General features: G+C 37.6%; 1 protein-coding gene across 1 annotated transcript in view; it reads right to left on the bottom strand.

The window, feature by feature from the left end:
• The window catches only part of LOC136881792 (endothelin-converting enzyme homolog), a 115,857-nt gene that overhangs the window by 46,341 nt on the left and 42,983 nt on the right, over positions 1-26,533 (bottom strand). Inside the window, exons 8-10 of the mRNA XM_067154229.2 lie at positions 21,080-21,199; positions 4,893-5,003; positions 976-1,077 (exon numbers count right to left, since the gene is read on the bottom strand). Coding sequence (XP_067010330.2) covers positions 976-1,077; positions 4,893-5,003; positions 21,080-21,199 — 333 coding nt within the window. The remainder of the gene's footprint in view (positions 1-975; positions 1,078-4,892; positions 5,004-21,079; positions 21,200-26,533) is intronic.

The following is a 26,533-nucleotide window of genomic DNA, read 5'->3' as shown; positions in this document are numbered from 1 at the left end:
CAGCTTCATTTCCTGTATCAAATCCTATTTACATTAGGTAAACAAAAGTAAATTTCCACATGTTTGATACTATATATTTTCTTTAAGCAAATTGATTATTTGCAGAACATGTTTCATGCCTCAGGAACATCTTCATCTAGATAACATTGCTTAGTGGAAATTACAAAGAAATTTCTTCTTCTCATAAAACCATCTTAAAATAGTGCCTTTGTGTTGCTTAAAACAAAACTAATTTAAAAAGATAAAAATAATTAAAATATGTGGGGAGGGTTGAGTGGAACAGTGAAATGGGAAGGGAAGATGGATCTACTTATGTTCTAACCTAATTTAAAACAATTTCCTATTCACTTAAATAGAAAATGTGTTAGTATACAGCACTTTTGTTCATATGTGATGTGTATGTTTTTCTTAGTTTTTGATTTTTTAATTTTTGAAAAGGACTTTTTCATGTCGATGTTACTTCTTAATTAAAATACTGTTCTCTTCAACTGCTCTTCTTTTCCAAAGTGAGTATTGTTGTTTGATTTAATTTGGTGAAAATGGATCTCTTGAACCTTTGTTTATCAAGGGATCCTCCAAAGCTGATCGCTGTCTTATTGATGTTATGAAAAAGCTTTCTCCAAAGTCTAGTTATGTTGTCAACCTGCTGTGTCCTTGGAGGGATCTAGCAGCAACTGATCAACATACACTACAAATAATTAATTTGCTTAAAGCAAACATGTAGTATCAAACAGGTGGAAGTTTACTTTCAATGATTTACTCTAAGGAAACTTAGCCGCCCAAAGCTGCTGGTCACCGTAGGGGATCAGGTTATTTACCACCACAGAGACCCTAGCTGTACAGTCTACTCATTAATGTAGCGGCCAGACATACAGTACATATAGATATTAATTTAAAACACAATACACAATATAGTATATTACAAGATACTTCCTTGTCTTATTCAGATAATGAGGACACCAGCTCATGACTCACCTTCTGCTCATCAGGGCCAACATCCATGTTCATGGCACTGTTCAACTCTGCAAAGGTCATACGTGTGTAGTTAGGCTTCTCTTCATCTAGTTTCTTGGTGAGCTGACAACAAAATATGAAGCGAAGAGATTAGAACAAACGGGAATATATGAACTTAAGTTTATAAAATATGCAATACCACAAAGGAGTCATGAGAACAAAATCAAATTTATTGTATATATTATTGTGGGTTATCAGGGTCCTCAAAACTAAAATCACTTCACAAGTGGTGCCTTTTACTATCATCTAAATTCATTAAGCTACTATTCAGTTATTTACAAGTTCACTTGCACTTGAGTTTTCCACTTTACACAGTTAGTACAGGTGGAATGTACAGTTCTCTGCCAAATTATAATGCTCGCAAGGAAAATAAAATGTTTATTCTGATTTATTTTGGAATATATAGCATATACAGACTGCTGAAAGACTCCACTTCCTCCATTGTATAAATATTAAACATGGTTTACAGTAAATTTCCTTCGACAAAAACAATCTGATAATCACCAATTTTCTTCACACTGAACTAACTACAGTATAAATACTTGCTGAAGTCATTCTTATCTGCAGTCCTGATTTTTAAGTGCAGTAAGATTGTCACTGACTTGTAACTCTCTCAAGACTGACTAGTGTTTGTTGGCTCTGCACTTTACAAAGACCAGCAGGAGATTCTTGCAGTTTCCATTTCTGGATCATTCTGATAATCATTTTCCTGTTTCTTGTAAAGTGTTTTCTTATTGGGAGCTTCAAGAATTCACCAGCAGTACTGTTTTGCTCGCTCCTCAACCCGCACACATAGCTGCCACTGCATCAACATTGTCGCCTCCCTCTGCACTCTCAGCCTTCATTGACACAATGTTACTCATCAGCCTGCAGCTTGCAGATATACACTATGTTGTCAGCAGTTGCCCAGTTGCTTGACTTTTATTTAAATTTTTTTCTTACATTGCAACCGATACAGATAGGTCTTATGGCGACGATGGGATAAGAAATGCCTAAGAGCAGGAAGGAAGTGACCTTAATAAAGGTACAGCCCCAGCATTTGCCTGGTGTGAAAATGGGAAAACATGGAAAACAATCTTCAGGGCTGCCGACAGTGGTCTTCGAACTGATTATCTCCCAGATGCAAGCTCACAGATGCACATCCCAAACCTCATTGCCAACTTGCCTGGTGGTCGGGTATAAAGTGAGATGAATCTTCATTGTGAATTTTTACAACCAGATGCCCTTCCTGACGTCAACCTCCTCAGAGGAGTTAACGAGATGAAATGAATGATATATGATAGTGGGAAGGGAGAGGGTGGAAGCACAGTGCTATATGCCCTCACTCCATAGGAACACTGCATAGAGGCTTGGAATTGAATCCAGGCTTTTGGCACACAATCTAGTGATTAGAAATTGTATACCATGACCTCTCATACTCTGATGGCCAGCATTCTGATGGCAAAAATGTTTTCCACCAATAGGACTCTAACTGACTAACCATGGTGTCAGACCATAGAGAGCCTGGCTGACTAGCTTGGACGGTAGAGCACTGGCCTTCTGAGCCCAACTTGGCAGGTTCGATCCTGGCTCATTGCGATAGTATTTGAAGATGCTCAAATATGGCAGCCTCATGTCTGTAGATTTACTGGCAAGCTAAAGATCTCCTGTGGGACAACATCCTGACACCTCAACATCTCCAAAAACCGTAAAAGTAGTTAGTGGGACGGAAAGTCAATAACCTATTCAAAGTTGTCCTCTAAGTGTTCCGCAGCTACTGTATACTGTCTAGTAGTGGACACTAATTCAGGGAAGGGGGGTGCTGTTTACCAGGTGTGAGAATATCTCCCGTCAAATGGCAGGTTATTCTTCCTGCAGCAGTGTAGCAAGTGTAGTTAATGACATGGATCACTGGTGTCTGGAAGGAAGTTTTCGTTCTAGTTCACTCCAGAGATGTTCGATAGAATTGAACTCAGGGCTCTAGGCTGACCAGTCAATTTCTCAAACCTCATTTTCTACAAATCACTCTTGAACAAACCCTGCTTCATGGCAGGGAGTATTATCATGCTGAAATGCGCGGCAGTTATTTCCAAACTGGTTTTCTACCACAAATAACATACAGCTCGTCAAAATTATCTTTCCACCTTTAACATGCCCTGTAGTATTTGAGATGACCAAGTCCCTTCCATGAGAAACACCCGTACACTATCACCACCAACTTTCAGTGTGGACAATGCACAGGTTGGGAAGTTTAGTTTGTCTAGTATTTGTCACACCCAAATGCTCCCATCTGACTGCCATATAGTATAGAGTGATTCACACGGAACAGTGGTGCTCTTTACATCAGTGATAAAGTATACATGTAAAGAGGGGTGATCACATAGTATACATGAATGACTAATACACATGAAAACATCAGTACCGAACGGAGTGCCCGCGAGTTAACAAGCTATGGCTAGGGAGCCAAGCTCTGCATTCAGAAGACGAATGGATTTGAACCCTACCATTGGTTGTCCTAGCAATGGTTTTTTGTGGTTTCTCATTTTCAGTTCCAGGCAAATGCTGGGACAGTTTCTACACATATCTCAATGTAAAAACATGCTATATAATTTAATCTCACCATATTCCCGAACCTTTGTCAGGAAATGGGACTGGGGGGGGGGGAGAGACATAAGAAAACATCAGTTCAACATCAGTTCAATACATTGTGAAACATCAGTTCATTATATTGTGAAACATCAGTTCAATATATTGTGAAACGAGTTTAAATGAGAGCTGCTTTATGCCAAGGCGTACAATTGAAGACGCCTTAGATGTCTTCTTGGAGAACTGCCTGTCAGGCTACTTGTAAAAATCTATTAAAGAAACTATTTAAAATAGTTTGTGTTGGGTCCACCTTGTCAATAACAATTTTAACAATTGAGAATTAATTATTTATTTATTCATTCATACATGTTTCAGGAAGTTTATGCATTCCCTTCATCAATGAAGTCCAGTCAAAGAATAAAAACAACATAAAACTATCTTTTGTTTAGCCCACATTTAAAGAAGTATTATATCCTAATTCACCATATCAGTGAATCAGTGAAAAATTATGAAAACCATCATTCTTTAATATTTTGATGATGTTGAATGAGAATACCTAAATAAATTTAAGATCTTGAAGTTTTTCTTCTCTTTTTCTTTTCTTCTGTAAATGATTAAACACTAGTTTATACAGTGGGTTCTTATCATGGCAAACTTCAGTTCGACAATGCACCAACACACATGCTCCAGTTTGCACCCCCCCCCCCCAGATGTCGCCATTTTGACTGTGCCTAAATCACGTGTCTTCTAGAAACACATGTACAACGCAGACATTTTGAACATTTTCTTACTGGGCGACTTGGCCTTGCAGTTAGGGGCACGCAGCTGTGAGTTTTAATCTGGGAGATACTGGGTTCAAACCCCACAGTCGGCAGCCCTAAGATGGTTTTCCATGGTTACCCATTTTCACAACAGACAACTGCTGGGACTCTACCTTAATTAAGGCTACGGCTGCTTCCTTCCCACTCCTAGCCCTTTCCTATCCCATTGTCGCCATAAGACCTATCTGTGTCGGTGCAACGTAAAGCAAATCAAACATTTTCAATGAGATGCTATGATTTGAACACTTCGTTCACAGTACCAATGTTAAACAGGTGAGGTTTATGTTTATAGGATATTTTCCCCTTATTTTGGTGTGAGAAACCTGCCCCTGCTGTTTTTTCAAGTATTTCTGATACACCCTATATAAATTATGGTAGATGAACTTTGTTAAGAGCAGTATAAAACTGGAAAAGAGAGAGAGATCTGGAAGGGAACAACTTTTCCCCAACTCAGTTGTGTCTGGATGATGATGACAATGAATATGCACATACATTTCTCAAGGCCACTTCAAACAGCATGATCTTGGCTGCAGCTTCTGTAGACTCAATCAGGCTGATACCAGCTGTCTTGTTTTGTCTCCAATTACCCACATAGTGAAGTACCTAGAACAAAGAGACTGAATACACTTAACTAACAAACGACACTCAGGAAAGGAAAAGTCATATCCACTATGAGAGAGGGTGCAAAATAAAGGCAGAGAAAAGAAAACCATTAAAAATTTAAGCTTTAAAACAAGAAGGCTGTTTACCACCTTTATTATTTAATTGTGCATAAGAGTATATAATGACCGAGCTCGATAGGTGTGGTCGCTTAAGTGTGGCCAGTATCCAGTAATCGGGAGATAGTTGGTTTGAACCCCACTGTCGGCAGCCCTGAAGATGGTTTTCTGTGGTTTCCCATTTTCACACCAGGCAAATGCTGGGGCTGTACATTAATTAAGGCCACGGCCACTTCCAATTCTTAGACCTTTCCTATCCCATTGTCGCCATAAGACCTATCTGCGTTGGTGCGACGTAAAGCAAATAGCAAAAAAAAAATATATATAATGAGGGAATGGTACAAGGTCAACCCAAAGAACATAAAAATTGGAAGTTCTAAACAAACATTCAGTTTAAACTGTTTAGGACTTGCTGATGACCTTGCTCTATTGTCCACCAATATTCAGGAAACTCAACAGAAAATTAAATGTCTACAAGAAATAACATGAAAGACAAAGGTTTTTATAGAAGTATAAAATAGCTCATTAGAAGCTAAACTGGTAATGTAGATAAAAAGGACTAATATACCTCCTAGGAACATCAAGAATAGGATGTAGGAAAATCAGAAGGAGGAGGATATTAATCCAACAGTCATACATAGGTTTACTGATCCACCAATGGTAGATAAAATAACAACTGATGGACAAAAAATCAAAACTGCTAATAAATTGAAGTATTTATTATAGGAGGGCAAATCGAAAAGTAAGTTACACTAGCTCGCCGCGAGAGCACACTGTGTGTTGTGACTGTGGCCAATGCAGAGCAAGTTACAGTAACTGCTGACATTTCCGATTGGAAGGTTGGTTGGTATCCCAACGTGTTGTCTGTGCACAGTGGACTAGGCTCAATGGCGTGTCAACTGGATGTTCACTCCAAATTGGAGGTGAGAGCAACGATCAGATTTCTATGGGTTAAATGGCTCAATTTGCATGGACATTCATGGTGAAATCACTGCTGTATATGGTGAGCGTGCAATTTCTTGCCCAGGTATTGTAAAGTAGTGTAAGCAGTTTGATGCCGGACGCACGGATCTCACGGACGAATATCGCGAAGGCAGACCCGCAACGTTCAGTACTGTTGCAAATATTGACTGTCGACAGAAGAAGGTAAACTAAAGCAGGTTGAGAAAGAGATGCAAAATTATGGCTTGGAAATTCTTGGTTTAAGTGAAGTGAGGTGGTGCGATTTTGGAGAGATCATGACACAAAATGTGAATACGTTTATTTATTCTGGGCAGTCTGGGGAGGATGCTGAACGGAGAAATGGAGTGGGTATGTTGCTAAATAGGACATCCAAGAACAGTTTAATTGAATGGAGTCCCATCTCAGACAGAATGATGACAGCTAGATTTCAAGGTAAAATTCAAAATGTAACAATAGTAGTTAGTTATGTACCAACAGAAGTATCTGGTGCCGACATGAAGGATCAATTTTACCACCAGTTGAATGAAACTATGAAGAATATAAATAAAAGAGATATTGCTATTATTATGGGTGATATGAATGCAAAGATTGGATCAAATAATGAGGGAATAGAGCATGTGATAGGGAAACATGGTTTAGATGAAATGAATGATAATGGAGAAAGATTTGTAAATTTGTGTGCCAGCCAGGAAATGGTGATTGGAGGGACAATCTTTCCCCACAAAAGGTGTTATAAGGTTACATGGGTATCGCCAGATCACAAAATAGAAAATCAGATCGACCATGTAGCTATTAGCAAGAAATTTAGAAGATCATTGACGGATGTGAGGAATAGAAGAGGAGCTGATGTTGGTAGTGATCATCATCTAGTAGTAGCTGAGTTTAAATTGAAAATAAAGGCTGCATCAAAGAAGTTTGCAACAAGAAAAAAGAGGTTCAACATACAAAGGTTAAACAGTGAAAAGAGGAGGAAAGAATTTAGTCTGGAGTTGAATAATCGGTTTGAAGTCCTTTCAAATCTCAAAAAAGAGGAAGAGTTGAGTGTGGAAAGAACTTGGGAAAATGTTAAGAACACTTACATACAAATGTGTGAAAAAGTAATTGGTTATAGGAGCTATCAACTGAAAGACTGGATGTCTGAAGAAACATGGGACTTAATTGAAAAACGAAAAGAGGCAAAAGCTATAGTAAACCAAAGTAGAACAAGACAGCAGAAGTCAGAAGCCCAAAGGAAATATTCGGAAATTGACAAAATGGTTAAAAGGAGTGTGAGCAGCGATAAATGAAGATGGATTGACCAGCAGGCACAAATTGCAGAGAAAGCTGAGAAGAAGGGTGATATGAAACAACTCTATACTTTTACAAGGAAGTTGTCAAGTGGAGGTTATAGAAAGAGTAAACCAGTGAGGGGTAAGCAAGGAAATATGCTGTTGTCACAAGAAAAACAATTGAGAAGATGGCAAGAGTATTTTTCAGAAATTTTAAACAAAGATGATGGAAATGAGCACGAAATGCAAGAAGTAAATGAAGGCTTAGATAGTGAAGACTCAAGAATAAAGCTAGATCCCCCAACAAGGCATGAAGTTAGGTTAGTATTGAAACAATTAAAGAATGGTAAAGCAGCAGGAATAGATAATATAGATCCAGAAATACTAAAAGTGGATGAAGAGGCCGCCATTAATTTGCTGCTACCATTACTGGGGAAAATATGGAAAGAAGAGAAAATTCCAGCTGATTGGAAAGAGGGCTTCATCGTGAAACTCCCCCAAAAAGGCAACACCACAGTGTGTAAGAATTGGAGAGGAATAACACTAATGTTCATACCAAGTAAAATTCTCTCTAGAATAATTCTAAACATAGTAAAGGACACAATTGAGCAGCGCCTTCAAAAAGAACAAGCTGGTTTCCGTAAACAACGCAGCTGCATTGATCTAATAAATACGCTAAGAATAATTCTAGAGCAAAGTAATGAATGGCAGGCCACATTGTACTTGACATTCATAGACTTCGAAAGAGCGTTTGATTTAGTAAATAGGTTACATGTTATAAACCTCATTTTAAGTCCGTATTGAAAATTTAACAGTTCAACAATGATAAAGGTGTTTTAATTTATTCCACCTATTCAATACTTATATTATCACGTATAGTTGTTACATAATTAAATTCTTAGTTACATGGGACATGTTTCGCCCTCAATTAAGGGCATCTTCAGCCTAAATACAATAATCAAAAATACAACTAAATTAAAAGTGGACGTTAAATACAATCATCAAAAATACAACTAAAATAAAAAGTGGAAGTTAAAAGTTTAGTCTGTTCTTAAAATTCAGAACAATAAAATTGTGAAAAATGATAAAATAAAAAGATGCTAATGGAAAACTGTCTTATGATTAAACTATAATCTTGTCAGAGACTAAAACTTCTATTAAAATTCGAATTAAAACAGTTCATATAAAATATTGGAAAATCAAAGTGGTAGTAATAAAAAGCCAACGACATGAGGGCGTGTACACAAGCATAAACTTGATTGTCATGAATACAATCTTTTCAAGGCCGTTGATGAAATTCGTAGTAAGTAAGGCAGAAGCATCTATTGAAAAATTGTAAGAGGCCGTTAGCACCGGTAGGTAATAAAATGGCTGAATCCTTGCCAGAAAATGTCAACAGATGCAGAAATAAGTTTTCTGTAAGAAAAGGAAAAGAAGAAATAAGAAATTGAACGTAAGGAGAGAATTCAGTCTTACATAATTTTGAAACAGATGAGGACTTACATGTAAGTGGAAGTTGTTATTTCTTAACTACTGTTGAGTTGGTTGCTGCCCGTCTGTTGGCTCTAAGTCTGGTGTTATAACTGTGCTGCAGAGGCGGTAGCGAACTCGGAGGGGAAGGAATAGGGGAGTGCGGAAGGGAGGAGAGGATGGGTGGAGTCAAATGTGACGAGGCTGACAAAGGGGCGGAGTCAACTGCATTGCTGGAGGTAGGCCTAATATCTGTAGGTATGGGAGGAGTATTAGGGTTTGAAGAATTAAATATATTAGGTATCCTAAATTTATTCGAACTAACTGACTTTAATAATTTCGGCATTAATTCATGTAACATACTTTTATTGTCCGTGGTTTCATTGAGATTCTTTTGCTTATTGTACGTCTGATCTAAATAGATGTATAAACTTTCTAATTCATTCAGCATTCTTCCTTTTTGTATGTTTCAAATTATCGTTAAGTCTTTCTCTATGGATTCAAATCTGTGGCCAGTCTCCCTCATATGCAAACTCATCGCTGAGTATTTCCTATGTTTTTCCGCGTTAACATGTTCCATGTATCTTGTCATAAAATTTCTCCCAGTCTGTCCAACATATGAAAAATTACACTGAGTACATTTAAGTCTGTATACTTCCGATCCTAAATAACGATTCTTATCATAATTAACTTTTTTATGATTAAAGAATATGGACTGGTTAGTATTAGTAGTTTTAAAAGCTATATTAAAATTATGTTTCTTGAATACGCTAGTAATCTGGTGTATAGCTGGATTATTAAAAGTGAATGTAGCATACTCAGTTTTTTTGGTCTTTTCTGGTATCAGATTCGTAGATAATTTGTTCTTAATTTTATTGATTAATTTGTTGATCATTTCTATTTTGAAACCATTTTGTTTAGCGAGGTATCTAATATAATTCAATTCTTTCTTCAAATTCATGGGAGATAGAGGGATTCTAAATGCTCTATAAATTAGACTGTGAAAAGATGCTTGTTTATGTGAACTCGGGTGTAAAGAGGAATTGTTTATAGTTGTAGATGATTGTGTCGGTTTTCTAAATATATGGAAATCAAAAGTGTTAACCTTACGCGTAACTGTTATATCTAGAAAATTCAATGAGTTATCGACTTCGTCCTCTTTCGTGAATTTCAAATTAGGTTCGATTTCATTTAATTTATTTAAGATTTCTTGACTATTAGTGACATCTTTGTTTATGATTACAAATGTATCATCTACATATCTCAACCATAAATCTATTCCTTTAATTTTTGCTATTATTTCATTGTGTTCGATTGAATCCATAAATATGTCGGCAAGGATGCCCGATATTGGGTCACCCATTGCTAATCCATTCCGTTTATAAATATTATTGTTAAATGTGAAGTAGTTATTGTCTAATACGAACTTTAACAATCTAGTGAATTCTTCTACTTCCATTTTACTAAGATTACTGTGTTTACAAATATTATCATGACCGGGCGAGTTGGCCGTGCGCGTAGAGGCGCGCGGCTGTGAGCTTGCATCCGGGTGATAGTAGGTTCGAATCCCACTATCGGCAGCTCTGAAGATGGTTTTCCGTGGTTTCCCATTTTCATACCAGGCAAATGCTGGGGCTGTACCTTAATTAAGGCCACGGCCGCTTCCTTCCAACTCCTAGGCCTTTCCTATCCCATCGTCGCCATAAGACCTATCTGTGTCGGTGCGACGTAAAGCCCCTAGCAAAAAAAAAAAATATTATCATGAATGATATTAACAGTTTTATCTGTCGGAATATTCGGGAACATATTCACTACGTCATACGAACACATCATCTGGTTTGGAAGTACGCCAAATCCAAGCAAAATGTCACACAAGTCAATGGAATTTCTTAATGGTTGTTTATTATTAAAAGTGTAATGTCTTTTCAAAAAATTGTGAATGTATTTGGAGACTTTATACGTGGGAGAATTACGGCAATTGATAATCGGACGAATCGGAATATCTTTTTTATGTATTTTGGGCATAGCTCTAGTTTCCGGGAGCCTAGGATTCATATTGACAAGTTTTAATTGTTCTTGTTCAGTAAAGAGAGATGTGGATCTTTTAAGTAAGGCTTTTAAGTTGCGTTGAATTTTAGTTAGCGGATTTTTTGTTACTAATGTGTATTTATTCTTATCAAAAAAATCTTCAGTTTTTTTGATATATGTATCTTTATCCATCAAAACGATCGCACCCCCCTTGTCAGCCTTGGTTACTATAATATTGTTATCTTCAATTTTCGATTTCATGTTTTTTATTGTTTTCTGTTGTTTGGGATCAAAATTGGAATAAATTTCTTTAGCCAGTCTGGGTAATTTCTTCTTTAACTCCAATCTTACTTCATCTTGTACATCGCGTGGGAGTTTTGATATGTTCGCCTCCGCTTCTGCAACTGTGTTAATGATATCTATTTCTCTATCTTTATTAGGCCAATTGTATTTTGGACCCCTTTTAAGTAGGTCATTCTCTCCTTCCGTAAATTTTACCTTGGTCAAGTTAACTACCGTGGGAGTGACATTGTCCGATGGGCCCTTAATTTGTTCTTGTTTCGTTTGTTTACTACGACGTATTTGTGTGTCTATTAAATGATTCAATTTCTTATTCAATGTATCCTGTTTCTTACTAAGTGCGTATGTTAATTTGTGTTCCATGTGTTGATAAAAAGACTGCCATTCTAATGGGGCTAAATCCTGTGTCACCGCTAAGTGAACGTTATATAATTGCAAATTCAATTTGGACTTCTTCCTGTAATATGCCTTGATTTCATTTTTAAGCCATAATTCATTTACCTTATTTTGGGTTACATTATGGCTTGGATTGCTTATGTTCTTACGTTGTGTTGATTTTAGAAAAGTAGGTACAAGTTTTAGTCTCAGACATTGTTTAAGAAAAGCTAAATCTTTTCCTAACTTACAAATCTTCATTTTCAGATTGAGAAACTTATTTAATCTACATTTTGCCTGGTTGGCTGTCACATTACATGTTATAAACCTCATTTTAAGTCCGTATTGAAAATTTAACAGTTCAACAATGATAAAGGTGTTTTAATTTATTCCACCTATTCAATACTTATATTATCACGTATAGTTGTTACATAATTAAATTCTTAGTTACATGGGACATGTTTCGCCCTCAATTAAGGGCATCTTCAGCCTAAATACAATAATCAAAAATACAACTAAATTAAAAGTGGACGTTAAATACAATCATCAAAAATACAACTAAAATAAAAAGTGGAAGTTAAAAGTTTAGTCTGTTCTTAAAATTCAGAACAATAAAATTGTGAAAAATGATAAAATAAAAAGATGCTAATGGAAAACTGTCTTATGATTAAACTATAATCTTGTCAGAGACTAAAACTTCTATTAAAATTCGAATTAAAACAGTTCATATAAAATATTGGAAAATCAAAGTGGTAGTAATAAAAAGCCAACGACATGAGGGCGTGTACACAAGCATAAACTTGATTGTCATGAATACAATCTTTTCAAGGCCGTTGATGAAATTCGTAGTAAGTAAGGCAGAAGCATCTATTGAAAAATTGTAAGAGGCCGTTAGCACCGGTAGGTAATAAAATGGCTGAATCCTTGCCAGAAAATGTCAACAGATGCAGAAATAAGTTTTCTGTAAGAAAAGGAAAAGAAGAAATAAGAAATTGAACGTAAGGAGAGAATTCAGTCTTACATAATTTTGAAACAGATGAGGACTTACATGTAAGTGGAAGTTGTTATTTCTTAACTACTGTTGAGTTGGTTGCTGCCCGTCTGTTGGCTCTAAGTCTGGTGTTATAACTGTGCTGCAGAGGCGGTAGCGAACTCGGAGGGGAAGGAATAGGGGAGTGCGGAAGGGAGGAGAGGATGGGTGGAGTCAAATGTGACGAGGCTGACAAAGGGGCGGAGTCAATTGCATTGCTGGAGGTAGGCCTAATATCTGTAGGTATGGGAGGAGTATTAGGGTTTGAAGAATTAAATATATTAGGTATCCTAAATTTATTCGAACTAACTGACTTTAATAATTTCGGCATTAATTCATGTAACATACTTTTATTGTCCGTGATTTCATTGAGATTCTTTTGCTTATTGTACGTCTGATCTAAATAGATGTATAAACTTTCTAATTCATTCAGCATTCTTCCTTTTTGTATGTTTCTAATTATCGTTAAGTCTTTCTCTATGGATTCAAATCTGTGGCCAGTCTCCCTCATATGCAAACTCATCGCTGAGTATTTCCTATGTTTTTCCGCGTTAACATGTTCCATGTATCTTGTCATAAAATTTCTCCCAGTCTGTCCAACATATGAAAAATTACACTGAGTACATTTAAGTCTGTATACTCCCGATCCTAAATAACGATTCTTATCATAATTAACTTTTTTATGATTAAAGAATATGGACTGGTTAGTATTAGTAGTTTTAAAAGCTATATTAAAATTATGTTTCTTGAATACGCTAGTAATCTGGTGTATAGCTGGATTATTAAAAGTGAATGTAGCATACTCAGTTTTTTTGGTCTTTTCTGGTATCAGATTCGTAGATAATTTGTTCTTAATTTTATTGATTAATTTGTTGATCATTTCTATTTTGAAACCATTTTGTTTAGCGAGGTATCTAATATAATTCAATTCTTTCTTCAAATTCATGGGAGATAGAGGGATTCTAAATGCTCTATAAATTAGACTGTGAAAAGATGCTTGTTTATGTGAACTCGGGTGTAAAGAGGAATTGTTTATAGTTGTAGATGATTGTGTCGGTTTTCTAAATATTTGGAAATCAAAAGTGTTAACCTTACGCGTAACTGTTATATCTAGAAAATTCAATGAGTTATCGACTTCGTCCTCTTTCGTGAATTTCAAATTAGGTTCGATTTCATTTAATTTATTTAAGATTTCTTGACTATTAGTGACATCTTTGTTTATGATTACAAATGTATCATCTACATATCTCAACCATAAATCTATTCCTTTAATTTTTGCTATTATTTCATTGTGTTCGATTGAATCCATAAATATGTCGGCAAGGATGCCCGATATTGGGTCACCCATTGCTAATCCATTCTGTTTATAAATATTATTGTTAAATGTGAAGTAGTTATTGTCTAATACGAACTTTAACAATCTAGTGAATTCTTCTACTTCCATTTTACTAAGATTACTGTGTTTACAAATATTATCATGAATGATATTAACAGTTTTATCTGTCGGAATATTCGGGAACATATTCACTACGTCATACGAACACATCATCTGGTTTGGAAGTACGCCAAATCCAAGCAAAATGTCACACAAGTCAATGGAATTTCTTAATGGTTGTTTATTATTAAAAGTGTAATGTCTTTTCAAAAAATTGTGAATGTATTTGGAGACTTTATACGTGGGAGAATTACGGCAATTGATAATCGGACGAATCGGAATATCTTTTTTATGTATTTTGGGCATAGCTCTAGTTTCCGGGAGCCTAGGATTCATATTGACAAGTTTTAATTGTTCTTGTTCAGTAAAGAGAGATGTGGATCTTTTAAGTAAGGCTTTTAAGTTGCGTTGAATTCACTAGATTGTTAAAGTTCGTATTAGACAATAACTACTTCACATTTAACAATAATATTTATAAACAGAATGGATTAGCAATGGGTGACCCAATATCGGGCATCCTTGCCGACATATTTATGGATTCAATCGAACACAATGAAATAATAGCAAAAATTAAAGGAATAGATTTATGGTTGAGATATGTAGATGATACATTTGTAATCATAAACAAAGATGTCACTAATAGTCAAGAAATCTTAAATAAATTAAATGAAATCGAACCTAATTTGAAATTCACGAAAGAGGACGAAGTCGATAACTCATTGAATTTTCTAGATATAACAGTTACGCGTAAGGTTAACACTTTTGATTTCCAAATATTTAGAAAACCGACACAATCATCTACAACTATAAACAATTCCTCTTTACACCCGAGTTCACATAAACAAGCATCTTTTCACAGTCTAATTTATAGAGCATTTAGAATCCCTCTATCTCCCATGAATTTGAAGAAAGAATTGAATTATATTAGATACCTCGCTAAACAAAATGGTTTCAAAATAGAAATGATCAACAAATTAATCAATAAAATTAAGAACAAATTATCTACGAATCTGATACCAGAAAAGACCAAAAAAACTGAGTATGCTACATTCACTTTTAATAATCCAGCTATACACCAGATTACTAGCGTATTCAAGAAACATAATTTTAATATAGCTTTTAAAACTACTAATACTAACCAGTCCATATTCTTTAATCATAAAAAAGTTAATTATGATAAGAATCGTTATTTAGGATCGGGAGTATACAGACTTAAATGTACTCAGTGTAATTTTTCATATGTTGGACAGACTGGGAGAAATTTTATGACAAGATACATGGAACATGTTAACGCGGAAAAACATAGGAAATACTCAGCGATGAGTTTGCATATGAGGGAGACTGGCCACAGATTTGAATCCATAGAGAAAGACTTAACGATAATTAGAAACATACAAAAAGGAAGAATGCTGAATGAATTAGAAAGTTTATACATCTATTTAGATCAGACGTACAATAAGCAAAAGAATCTCAATGAAACCACGGACAATAAAAGTATGTTACATGAATTAATGCCGAAATTATTAAAGTCAGTTAGTTCGAATAAATTTAGGATACCTAATATATTTAATTCTTCAAACCCTAATACTCCTCCCATACCTACAGATATTAGGCCTACCTCCAGCAATGCAGTTGACTCCGCCCCTTTGTCAGCCTCGTCACATTTGACTCCACCCATCCTCTCCTCCCTTCCGCACTCCCCTATTCCTTCCCCTCCGAGTTCGCTACCGCCTCTGCAGCACAGTTATAACACCAGACTTAGAGCCAACAGACGGGCAGCAACCAACTCAACAGTAGTTAAGAAATAACAACTTCCACTTACATGTAAGTCCTCATCTGTTTCAAAATTATGTAAGACTGAATTCTCTCCTTACGTTCAATTTCTTATTTCTTCTTTTCCTTTTCTTACAGAAAACTTATTTCTGCATCTGTTGACATTTTCTGGCAAGGATTCAGCCATTTTATTACCTACCGGTGCTAACGGCCTCTTACAATTTTTCAATAGATGCTTCTGCCTTACTTACTACGAATTTCATCAACGGCCTTGAAAAGATTGTATTCATGACAATCAAGTTTATGCTTGTGTACACGCCCTCATGTCGTTGGCTTTTTATTACTACCACTTTGATTTTCCAATATTTTATATGAACTGTTTTAATTCGAATTTTAATAGAAGTTTTAGTCTCTGACAAGATTATAGTTTAATCATAAGACAGTTTTCCATTAGCATCTTTTTATTTTATCATTTTTCACAATTTTATTGTTCTGAATTTTAAGAACAGACTAAACTTTTAACTTCCACTTTTTATTTTAGTTGTATTTTTGATGATTGTATTTAACGTCCACTTTTAATTTAGTTGTATTTTTGATTATTGTATTTAGGCTGAAGATGCCCTTAATTGAGGGCGAAACATGTCCCATGTAACTAAGAATTTAATTATGTAACAACTATACGTGATAATATAAGTATTGAATAGGTGGAATAAATTAAAACACCTTTATCATTGTTGAACTGTTAGTAAATAGGACCGTAATGTGGAAAACCTTGGTGAAATATGGAGTACTGGTTAAGATCTTGAATCTCATGAAGGCAATGTATGAAGGGTATAGATGTAAAGTAGTACATTAGGGAAAACTCTCAGATTATGTGAATGTCACAAGTGGAGTTTGCCAGGAATGCGTTCTTTCACCAACAATCTTTTTAGTGGTGCTCAATAATATTATGAGAAATATGTTGGGTGGAAGGAAAAGAGGAATACTATGGGCAATGGGGGAAAGACTGGAAGATTTAGAATTTGTAGATGATATTTGTCTTTTGTCATCAAGAATTAGTGATATGAAACACAAGTTAGAAGGATTATGGAAGGAAGCAAAGGCTGTAGGACTCAATATAAATGTTGTTAAGACCAAGGAAATGAGAGTAAATGCTAAAATTGATGAAAGTTTGTTTGTGGCAGGAAAAGAGATTGAAGAGGTTAAAACATTTACCTACTTGGGAAGTGTAGTGACAAGAGAAGGAGGGATGGATGAAGATGTGGGAGCCAGAATAAGGAAAGCAAATGGAGCCTTCATGCAGCTGTATACAGTGTGGAAGAATAACAACATTTCAAGGAAAACGAAAATAAAAATAAAAATTTTCAATACAAATGTTAAATCAGTCCTTCTATATGCTTGTGAAACTTGGAAGGTTACACGAACTATCACCAATCTCTTGCAGACATTTATAAACCGTTGCTTACGGCGCATCATAAACATCAGATGGCCTGAAATTATATCCAATGACGAGCTATGGAGAACAACAAACCAAGTTCCAGTCGCAGTGGAAATTAAGAGGAGGAAATGGAAGTGGATAGGTCATACTTTGAGAAAGCCAGTGGGATCTATAGAACGCACAGCATTGGAATGGAATCCGCAAGGGGCATGGAGGAGAGATCGTCCTAGGAAGACCTGGAAGAGGACTGTAAAGGAGAAGGCCCTTGAAGCAGGGAAGACTTGGAAGGAAGTTAAAGCAATGGCAAGTCGACAACCACAATGGAGACGTTTCACAGATGCCGTGTGTTCCAGTGGGAACAAGAGGAATTAAGTCAAGTAAGTTGTTGTTGTTATTATTATTATTATTATTATTATTATTATTATTATTATTATTATTATTATTATTATTATTATTATTATCTTTTTTTTTTTTTTTGATTCGTTGTGCCCAACTGTGGAGCACATTTGAACTTATTTTGCACAATGTTTCTTCTTCTTTTCTTCCCAACATCTCTTCATTTTTTCACTGTGTTCCTTTCTGCATGTTTCTGTCCGGCCTGTATTTTTTCTTGTTGATTTCTCTGCAAATTTATGTTTGTTTACTAAGCTTCTAAATTTCATTCTATCTTGAATGGTTTCGTCCTCAATACCCGTTTCTTGTAGATCTTCATGAATTTCTGCTAACCAATTGTTGCAGTTTTTCAGGGTTAGAGCTAGATTTATTATTATTAATTATATTATTATATATTAATATATTATAATAATAATAATAGTAATAATAATAATAAGAAGAAGAATTAAAAAAAGGCAATGAAGGGTGATACTGCAGGGGTGTGGGGGGTCAGCAGAAGGCAACAGTGCTTGTGCAGCTGTGACAGTGTATGCGTGCAGGGCCAGCAGTGAGCAAACCAGTATCGCCAATGAATTTTTGAGGCTCACGATAAGAGAGCTCCTTAGAACAAGCTCCTCTGTAATAGAATGTCCAAAATGACCAAGATTATAGATGTATATGTTTCAGAATAGCTCTCAACCAAACTAGCTACACATGTGACTTACTATCTCAAAAAAGTACTGAGGTGGTAAGACAAACCTAGCCCCCTTAGGGTTAGGGATAGGGTGGGAGTGACATGGAGAAATAATCGAAAACTGCCAATATTACTGACGAGTAGAGAAAGACCTCACTGAATTAGGATCACCAAGTCTGCAGGATAGAAATGTAATCAGGAAAATTGTTCACCCAAAGGGATTTGAGGAAGATGAGAAGAAACTAATACGACGTACTTGGTCGGAGGAAAAGAAATTACAACAATCGATGAAAATGAAGGAATGCTCAACACATGTTGATTCCGTTTGGTCCTGAGTGATCCATTCGAGCAGCAGAAGAAGAAGTGTCGAATCCATAGTTTTTGGGGTCGTTTAGATGAATAGTGACATTTCATATGCCGTTTAAGTCCAAGTACAGCCCCCATCGGCATGAAGGTAAGAAAAGGTGAAAAAGAAAAGGTCCAAAATGACCGATATGATGGATGTATTTGTGTTATGTTCCAGCATAGCTCTCAACCGAACTTGGTAAACATATGACTTATTATCATGAACAAATGGAGGTAAACCAACCCTTGGTGAGGGGCTGGGGAGGGGGAAACATGTAAAACTAATCGAAAATGACCAATATTAGCATTGCATCCTATGTTCTTGGAATCGCTGATGTGAATAGTGACGATCCGGCTGCCATTTAAGTCTACGTTCTATCCCCACTGGCCTGGAGGATAAGAAGATGTTAAAAGGAAAATGTACAAAATAATCGAGTTATGAATGTATGTGTGGATGTTCCAGTATATCTCTCCACCAAACTTGGAACATTTATAACTTATTATCTGAAAAAAAAAATATGCTGTGGTAGTAAGACACCACTAGAGGGGCTAACATGAATAAATGATTGAAAACAACCAATATTAGTGTCGAATTAATTGTTTTCAGGATCGCTGAGATGAATTGTGACACTCTACATGCCATTTAAGTCCCAGTTCAGCCTCTATAACAATAACACTTAAACTTCAAAATACACTGCTCAAAAAAATTAAAGGGACAATAATTTGATTGCGTGTACCATGTAAGTAGTCCGTAATTAAGATATATATACTGTTGCTCTTATTCTGCCGACATGTTTTAAGAATGAGAGGAAACCTCCACATTCCATTGGAAGGCTTTGCGGCAGTTGTCAAATGAATGGTGCTATGCCTCAGAGTGAAATGGTCGAGCAGTGTCTCACTCTGTCATCTAGTGAGTGTAAGTAAAGAGTACTGTACGTGTCTATGCTCTTTGTGTGCATTTCATCAGTTGAAATGAGGCAGAACGTGTTTGGGCAGTGACATTGGTGCAGGAAGGTTGGACTATTTGTATAGTGTCTACAGAGCTTAATGTGGCTTCATCTGTTGTCGGGAGGGTTTGGAAACGATTTCGAAAAAATGGACACGAAAGCCAGGGTAAGGAAGAAAACAGAAAACATTGGCCAGGGAAGGCCGATATGTGGTGAATTGTTCTCTCCGCCGGCGCACTGCGACTGCCCGGGACCTACAAAATGATCTAAGAGCAGCAACTGGTTGCAGTGTCAGCGACCAAACAATACACAACAGACTCCGAGAGGCAGGTTTAAGACCAAGAAGACAATCATCAGGTCCCTCGATTAACTGTCCAGCACACGAGAGATCGACTTTTATTTGTTGAGGACCATAGCAACTGGCAGCTGTATCACTGACACAATGTATTGTTTACAGATGAGTCCCGCTTTCATCTAACATGGTGTAACAGATGTGTACGTGTATATCATCTTCATGGTGAATGTTATAATGAAGCAGCAGTCCAGAAAATGGACAGATTTGGCTGCGGCTCAGTCATGGTGTGGATGGCATCACAGTTGATGGCCGATCAGACCTTCAAATAATTAAAGGCCAACTTAATGCTCAGAGGTACATAAACGTGATTGTACTGGATTATGTTATGCCCATTGCAGTTGTAATGGGTCTCCAGTTTATCCTGCAACATGGCAATCAGAGAGCGCATTCAGCAGTAGTCACCATGGAAATTCTACAGGACTTCACGATTCAAACATTAGACTGGCCTGCTCTGAGTCCTGACTTCAATCTCATTGAGCATTATGGAATATTGTGGACAGAAAACTTCGAGCCTGTCCTATAGCACCTCGGACTCTTGAACAACTTGCAGAGGTTCTTATTGAGGAGTGGGACAAAATTCCTCAAGAAACTGTTCGCAAACTTTTGAGGATGATGCCTCGAAGATGTGAGGCAATAATATGGACACATGGAGGGCCTACCAGATATTGAAATGTTTCTTTTTTGTTCTCTATGTGAATTAATTGAAGGACTTTTCACTTTGGTTTACGACACTGTCTTATATTTCTGGTCATAGCGCCAACATGTGTGATAAGAAGTGAACAGGATATATATATATACACATTTTAGTTAAATAAAGGTTTCATTTTCCAGATAAAACCACTCTGAAAAAAATAATGCAGGTGTTTAAAATGTTGTCCCTCTAATTTTGTTGTTGTTGTTGTTGTTGTTGTAAAATATCAGTCAACATCACAGTAATAAAATCTTTGCTACACACATAATCAACGTGTAATAAAAAGCCTTAAAATAAACATTCAATAAATTGCCCCGGTAGATTCGGGTAATATATCTATTAAAAAATAATGTAATTTGTGCAATTTATGTAAAAACGATGTGTGTTAATAAAATTTTTGGTTTAATACGTCTAACAGTTGAATTAATAAATGCGCGTAAAGCTGTGGGTACATGCTAGTGTCTGATAAACCTTACCTGCACCATGTACACTAGATTGGCCTTCAGTAATTGCTTGGCTGTTAGAGTCATCAAGCGCAGCTCTTCATCAGGGTCGGGAATGAGGGCCAAAAAGCCGCCATCGGACGGAGGTCTCACCTGGCATGAACAGCAAAGATTTAGTCAAATGACTACAAGCAGCAGGTCAACAGAACTGTCAACACTAGGCATGTTCCCTATAGCAACATTTCAGTGTTTTTTAATTTCTTTTAATTGTTAAATTCAAATACATTTTCTTGTAGATATTTCAATAGATTTTCCAGTTGAAAGCTGGCAGAGGTTTAAGGAGCTTTGCACATTACAAAAAAATTGTCACCTTTTGCTTTTTTTAATGTTCATTGGATAGACTGCATCTTTCTTCATCTCTGTGCCAATTTTTTAATAATATTATGAGCATACCATTGCTCTGTAGTTCTTATGACATGAGTGATCAGGAAAAGCGATAGAACAAACGTGCAACCTGGCTAAGGCAGCAATAAAAAATATTAACAAAACTGTTGGGAATACCAACAGATTTCCAAGAACCGAAAAATAAGATTCGTAAACTGTCATTTCCCACGCTGTTGTATGGATGCGAGATATGGACAGCGAGAATGGAGGAGACTAATAAGATCATTGCAGCAGAAATGTTCATCTGGAAAAGGACAGTAAGAATTCCATGAACCAATCACCTCACAATTAACTCCATCCTAAAATAGCTTTAAAATGAAAGGAGATTCTCAGGCTAGATTCAGCTTACTTCTTCTTTCATGGCCATATATGTACCCATAAAACAGGCACTCCCAAGCTCGCACAGCATCGACTCATCTGACTTGGAGAAAGTATGTCCGGCGTTCTTGCGTCAGGTCTAATGGTACTTCACTTTTCCTTAAGGCAGCCTCAGCAGTTCATTTCCGTGTTGCATTAGGAAACCCTCTTCCTCTCTAGCTTTTCGTTAGCAAGAGCTTTCTGTACTAAATGGTGTTTATTTCTTCTTCTGATGTGATCATACCAGCAGAGCTGTTGTTCCTCCGTATTGTGGCTGATGGGCACAGCTTTAGAAGATTTTGCATATGCTGATTGCGCACTTCATCATGCAGAGTGACTCCTGCCGACTATAGCAAGATCCGCATCTCTGTGACATGCATTCACTTGCCATGCTTCTTCTGTCTTGCCCAACATTCGGAGCCGTACATGAAGACGGACCAGACAGTGGTGTTGTACAGTGGAGTTGTAATTTGACTGGCATCTGCTTATCACACAGAACACATGTAAGAGACCGCCATTTCATCCAACCTACTGCGGTTCTTGACATGTGTGTCGATATTACCATCAGTTGTGATGACTGGTCCAAGATACGGTCATCATCAGTAGTTCTCCTGCAAGGAAGACAGTGTTGTGTGTGCCCGCTTGTGCGGGCTGCGCAAAGTTGAAGAACATATACTCTGACTTCTTGCAACTTATTCTTAATCCATTTACCTCTTGTATTACTCACCATCGTTCCAAGACTCCCTCAACCTCCTGACGTGACTCGCCAACCAAAACAACATAGTCTGCATAAAGTATGGTCTACGGCAAGTCTCGGCTGCTCCGTCAGGTAGTTGATGACGATGTTGAACAGTACTGGGCTCAGTGTCGACCCCTGATATACACCAACATTAATACAGAAACTGTCTGAAATACCTGCAGTGATTTTCACCATAGGAGATGGACGTAGGTACATATTTTGTATCATCTTCACATACACCTCGGGAATGTTTTGATGCTGTAGTGCTGCCTAGACAATATCTTGAAGAACATAATCAAAGGCTTTCTCCAGATCGATGAATACCATATGGAGGTCTTTACGTAGTTGATGGTGTTTCTCAAACATGATACGCAGAGTCTGAATTGAGTCACTTGTTGACATATCCGGTGTGAAACCACACTAGTTCCGGTGGATGTTAATCAAAATCTTGATGCAGTCTCCTATGATGCACTCCCAGGCTAGATTCAGCTCTGTTAAATACTTTGGTCATGAGGAAGAGTCCTAATAAGATGTATAAGCCAGATTACCAGAACATGTCGAAGAACAATGTACACTGCCTGACAAAAAAAGTTAAGCATCCAGAAGGAGTGGTCCAATATTATCCCATTTCAGTATACATGCATACCATTGATGTGTGATTAAATGATGGGATTTATAAGAATAGACGAGAAAAGAGCCACCAACCTGCATCCGAAATATTCACGAACAACGGAGACTACATTCAATATTTAAAGTCAATGCATCAATCACAGCTGCACATACACTGGAACTGCTATCAACAATATGATAAACCTATCAAATATACAAGTGGATAAATCTTAATATATAATAGAACCCCCACGAGAGCACTGCCCAGGAACGCAAGCACTGACATTCTTCATCTACATTGGACTCAAACAAGAATATATATACATATGCAAGACGTATAAATCTATTCCAATTAAGTGATCTGAGCCACTATAAAGGATTTTAACACGCACTGGATATTTTAATATGTGATTTTAACATGTGTTATGCATTTTAGAGTGTGTAATATACCTGTACTTTTTTAAAATTAGCTAATTTACACTAATTTTAGGCCTAAAAAACAAACACGCTTTTAACTATCTAGAATGTACCAAATAACCAATTTTTACTCTTAAACATGCCCAATGAAAATGAAATGTCGTATGGCTTTTAGTGCCGGGATATCCCAGGATGGGTTCGGGTCGCCAGGTGCAGGTATTTCTAATTGACCCCCGTAGGCGACCTGCGCGTCGTGATGAGGATGAAATGATGATGACAACACATACACCCAGCCCCCGTGCCGTAGTAATTAACCAATTAAGGTTAAAATCCCCGACCCGGCCGGGAATCGAACCCGGGACCCTCTGAACCGAAGGCCAGTATGCTGAACGTTCAGCTAACGAGTCGGACATGCCCAATTTGAATGCTTGACATAGTGCTTCCCCACAACTTCTCCATTTGGAAAGGCAATTCAACCAATATTTGACTTATGTAAAGGTACCAATGTACAGCTGATGATGACTGTTCAAAAAGTCGAAACCAGTCCTGTAAGTTATATAAATAAAATTGGTATTGATAAGGTGGAACCTTTTCTTATCTATATAACATGTTAACTATCAATACGGAAAATGAAACTAATTAATCAAGAAGAATCTGTAATGTGTAGAACGCCCACCAGAGTGCATTCATGATGGCACCATCCTGTTGTTGATAAGTTGTTACCAGTCAACTGCTGTGAGTCAGAGAGGACTTCGTACAGTATGAAGCACCCGTGATGCCTCGCACATGCGTTAGACAGCCTATCCACAGACTGACAGCATTTAACATTGTGGGACTGCATGAGGCTGGTTGCCAGGCATGTGGGCCATTCAGATGTCACCGTGGCCCAATGTTGGACTCAAAGGGCACCCGATCACGTCATGCAGGTTCGGGTCGACCAAGAAACACCACCCCAAGGAGGACCATTGTATGGTGCGCCAAGCATTGCAGGATCCTATAACTTCAGCACCTGCCATCAGCAAACATGTACTGGAGGCTCTACAACGTCCTGTGAATTCCCGCACAGTATCTCGACGACTTGCATCTGCCGGATTGGGGTCCTACCACCCTATGCGTCGGTTGCCATTGATACCAAAACACCAACGCCTGCGTTTGGAGCGGTGCCTTGCCTGCGAGGCATGGACAGAGGACAACTGGCATCGCATCATGTACAGTGATGAGTCCCGCTTCTCCATAACCTCCGATGACCATCGTGTGCAGGTTTGGCGGTGCAGAGGGCAGATCCTGCCCATATTGTGGAAAGACACACAGGTGTAATCCCTGGCATCATGGTGTGGAGAGCCACAGGATATGCGTTCCGGTCAACTCTAATAATGCTTTGGCAGACTTTGACGGCACAGCGATACGTCACAGACATTCTGCGTCCGGACGTCCTACCCCTTATTGCACAGCACTCTGGGCTACTGTTCCACAAGATAATGCACATCAACACACAGCACGTGTGTCTATAGACTACCTAGAGTATGTTGAGGTCATCCCATGGCCAGCAAAATCCTCGGACTTCTCCATTATTAAACACATGTGGGATGACATTTGAAGGGGACTCCGTCCCAGTACCAACCTGCAGGATCTGGATGGGCAGCTGCAACAACTGTGGACAAACTTGCTCAGGAGAGGATCCAAAGGCTGTTTGACACCATTCCAAACCCTATAAGAGCATGCATTGCGACCGGGGAGGGGGGTCGACACCCTAGTGACCTGGCGCCAACATTCCACCTGTAACTGCCAACGGCCTTGTCCCTTACATCCCATATGGTAATCAGTTCATAAATGCACATAGTCTTTCAGCATATGTAGTTTCATTCACTTTCAACTACTCATTCTGGGTGCTTAACTTTTTTGTCAGGCAATGTAGAATCTAATCAAGCAAGTCGTTGAAAGGGAATAATGGAGAAAATTATGTGCGATATAACAATGACCACACACTTCCTCCAGGAGGTCAGGAGTAAAGAGAGATCCAGCCTAAGCCCAAGTGAGGCTCGGGGTGGGCAATTTGGTCATGCGGCCGAAGCCCGAGTGAGGCTCAGAGCGGGCAGTTTGATCACACGGCCGAAGCCCAAGTGAGGCTTGGGGCAGGCAGTTTGGTCACGCGGTCGAAGCCCGAGCCTGCATTGAGTTGCTTATTGTGGTCCTTTTCCTTTGAAACCTGAGCTATATATGCTTCATCAATCTGAATCATGTCTCTGAAGAGTTCTTTTCGTTGATTATGCCATCTGGTGGGAATTTTCTCACTAAAAAAAAATGCTTTTCTAAAATGCTTGTTTGATGTTGTAATGGTGCATTGCAGTCTATTTTTACATTAAAAAGCGAAGATAAATTGAATGAAAGTGACATTATTGCTATGCTGGAAGAGATTTTAGATGATTCTGGATCAGAAGGTGATGTAGAAGAATTCAGAATGTTGACACCACATTCGAACTCTTCGTACTGTGATGTATTCACAAAGACGCACACAAAATGCTGTCAGTTCCGTACACTATTTTATATACAAATTATATTTACATCTTCTATACACATGGACTAATGAACTGCCATCTTGAAACAAAACACTATTACGAATAAGAAGAAGAAGACTGCATCAGTTGCATGACAAATACCAACCCAACAAAATTCATATACTTGACTTCAAACACTCGGCTAACATGACTTCCACACAAGTCTTGTTGAAACAGCTCAACTCTACTCCCAAGACTGCTTCTTTATATACTTTGCCTGGCCAGGCTTCTAGAAGAATATGGTACAACATGTTTTCTCGTAAATTCGAGTCTCCAATAGCCTATTTACAATGTAAGGAAGTTTCTACACAATTCGAGTCGCACATTGTGGTGTTCTAGACTGTTACAGTGTGTTGCACAACATTG

The sequence above is a fragment of the Anabrus simplex genome, chromosome 10 (assembly GCF_040414725.1).
Source record: "Anabrus simplex isolate iqAnaSimp1 chromosome 10, ASM4041472v1, whole genome shotgun sequence".
NCBI classification, from domain to species: Eukaryota; Metazoa; Arthropoda; class Insecta; order Orthoptera; family Tettigoniidae; genus Anabrus; species Anabrus simplex.
This window is presented reverse-complemented; position numbering and strand designations above follow the sequence as displayed.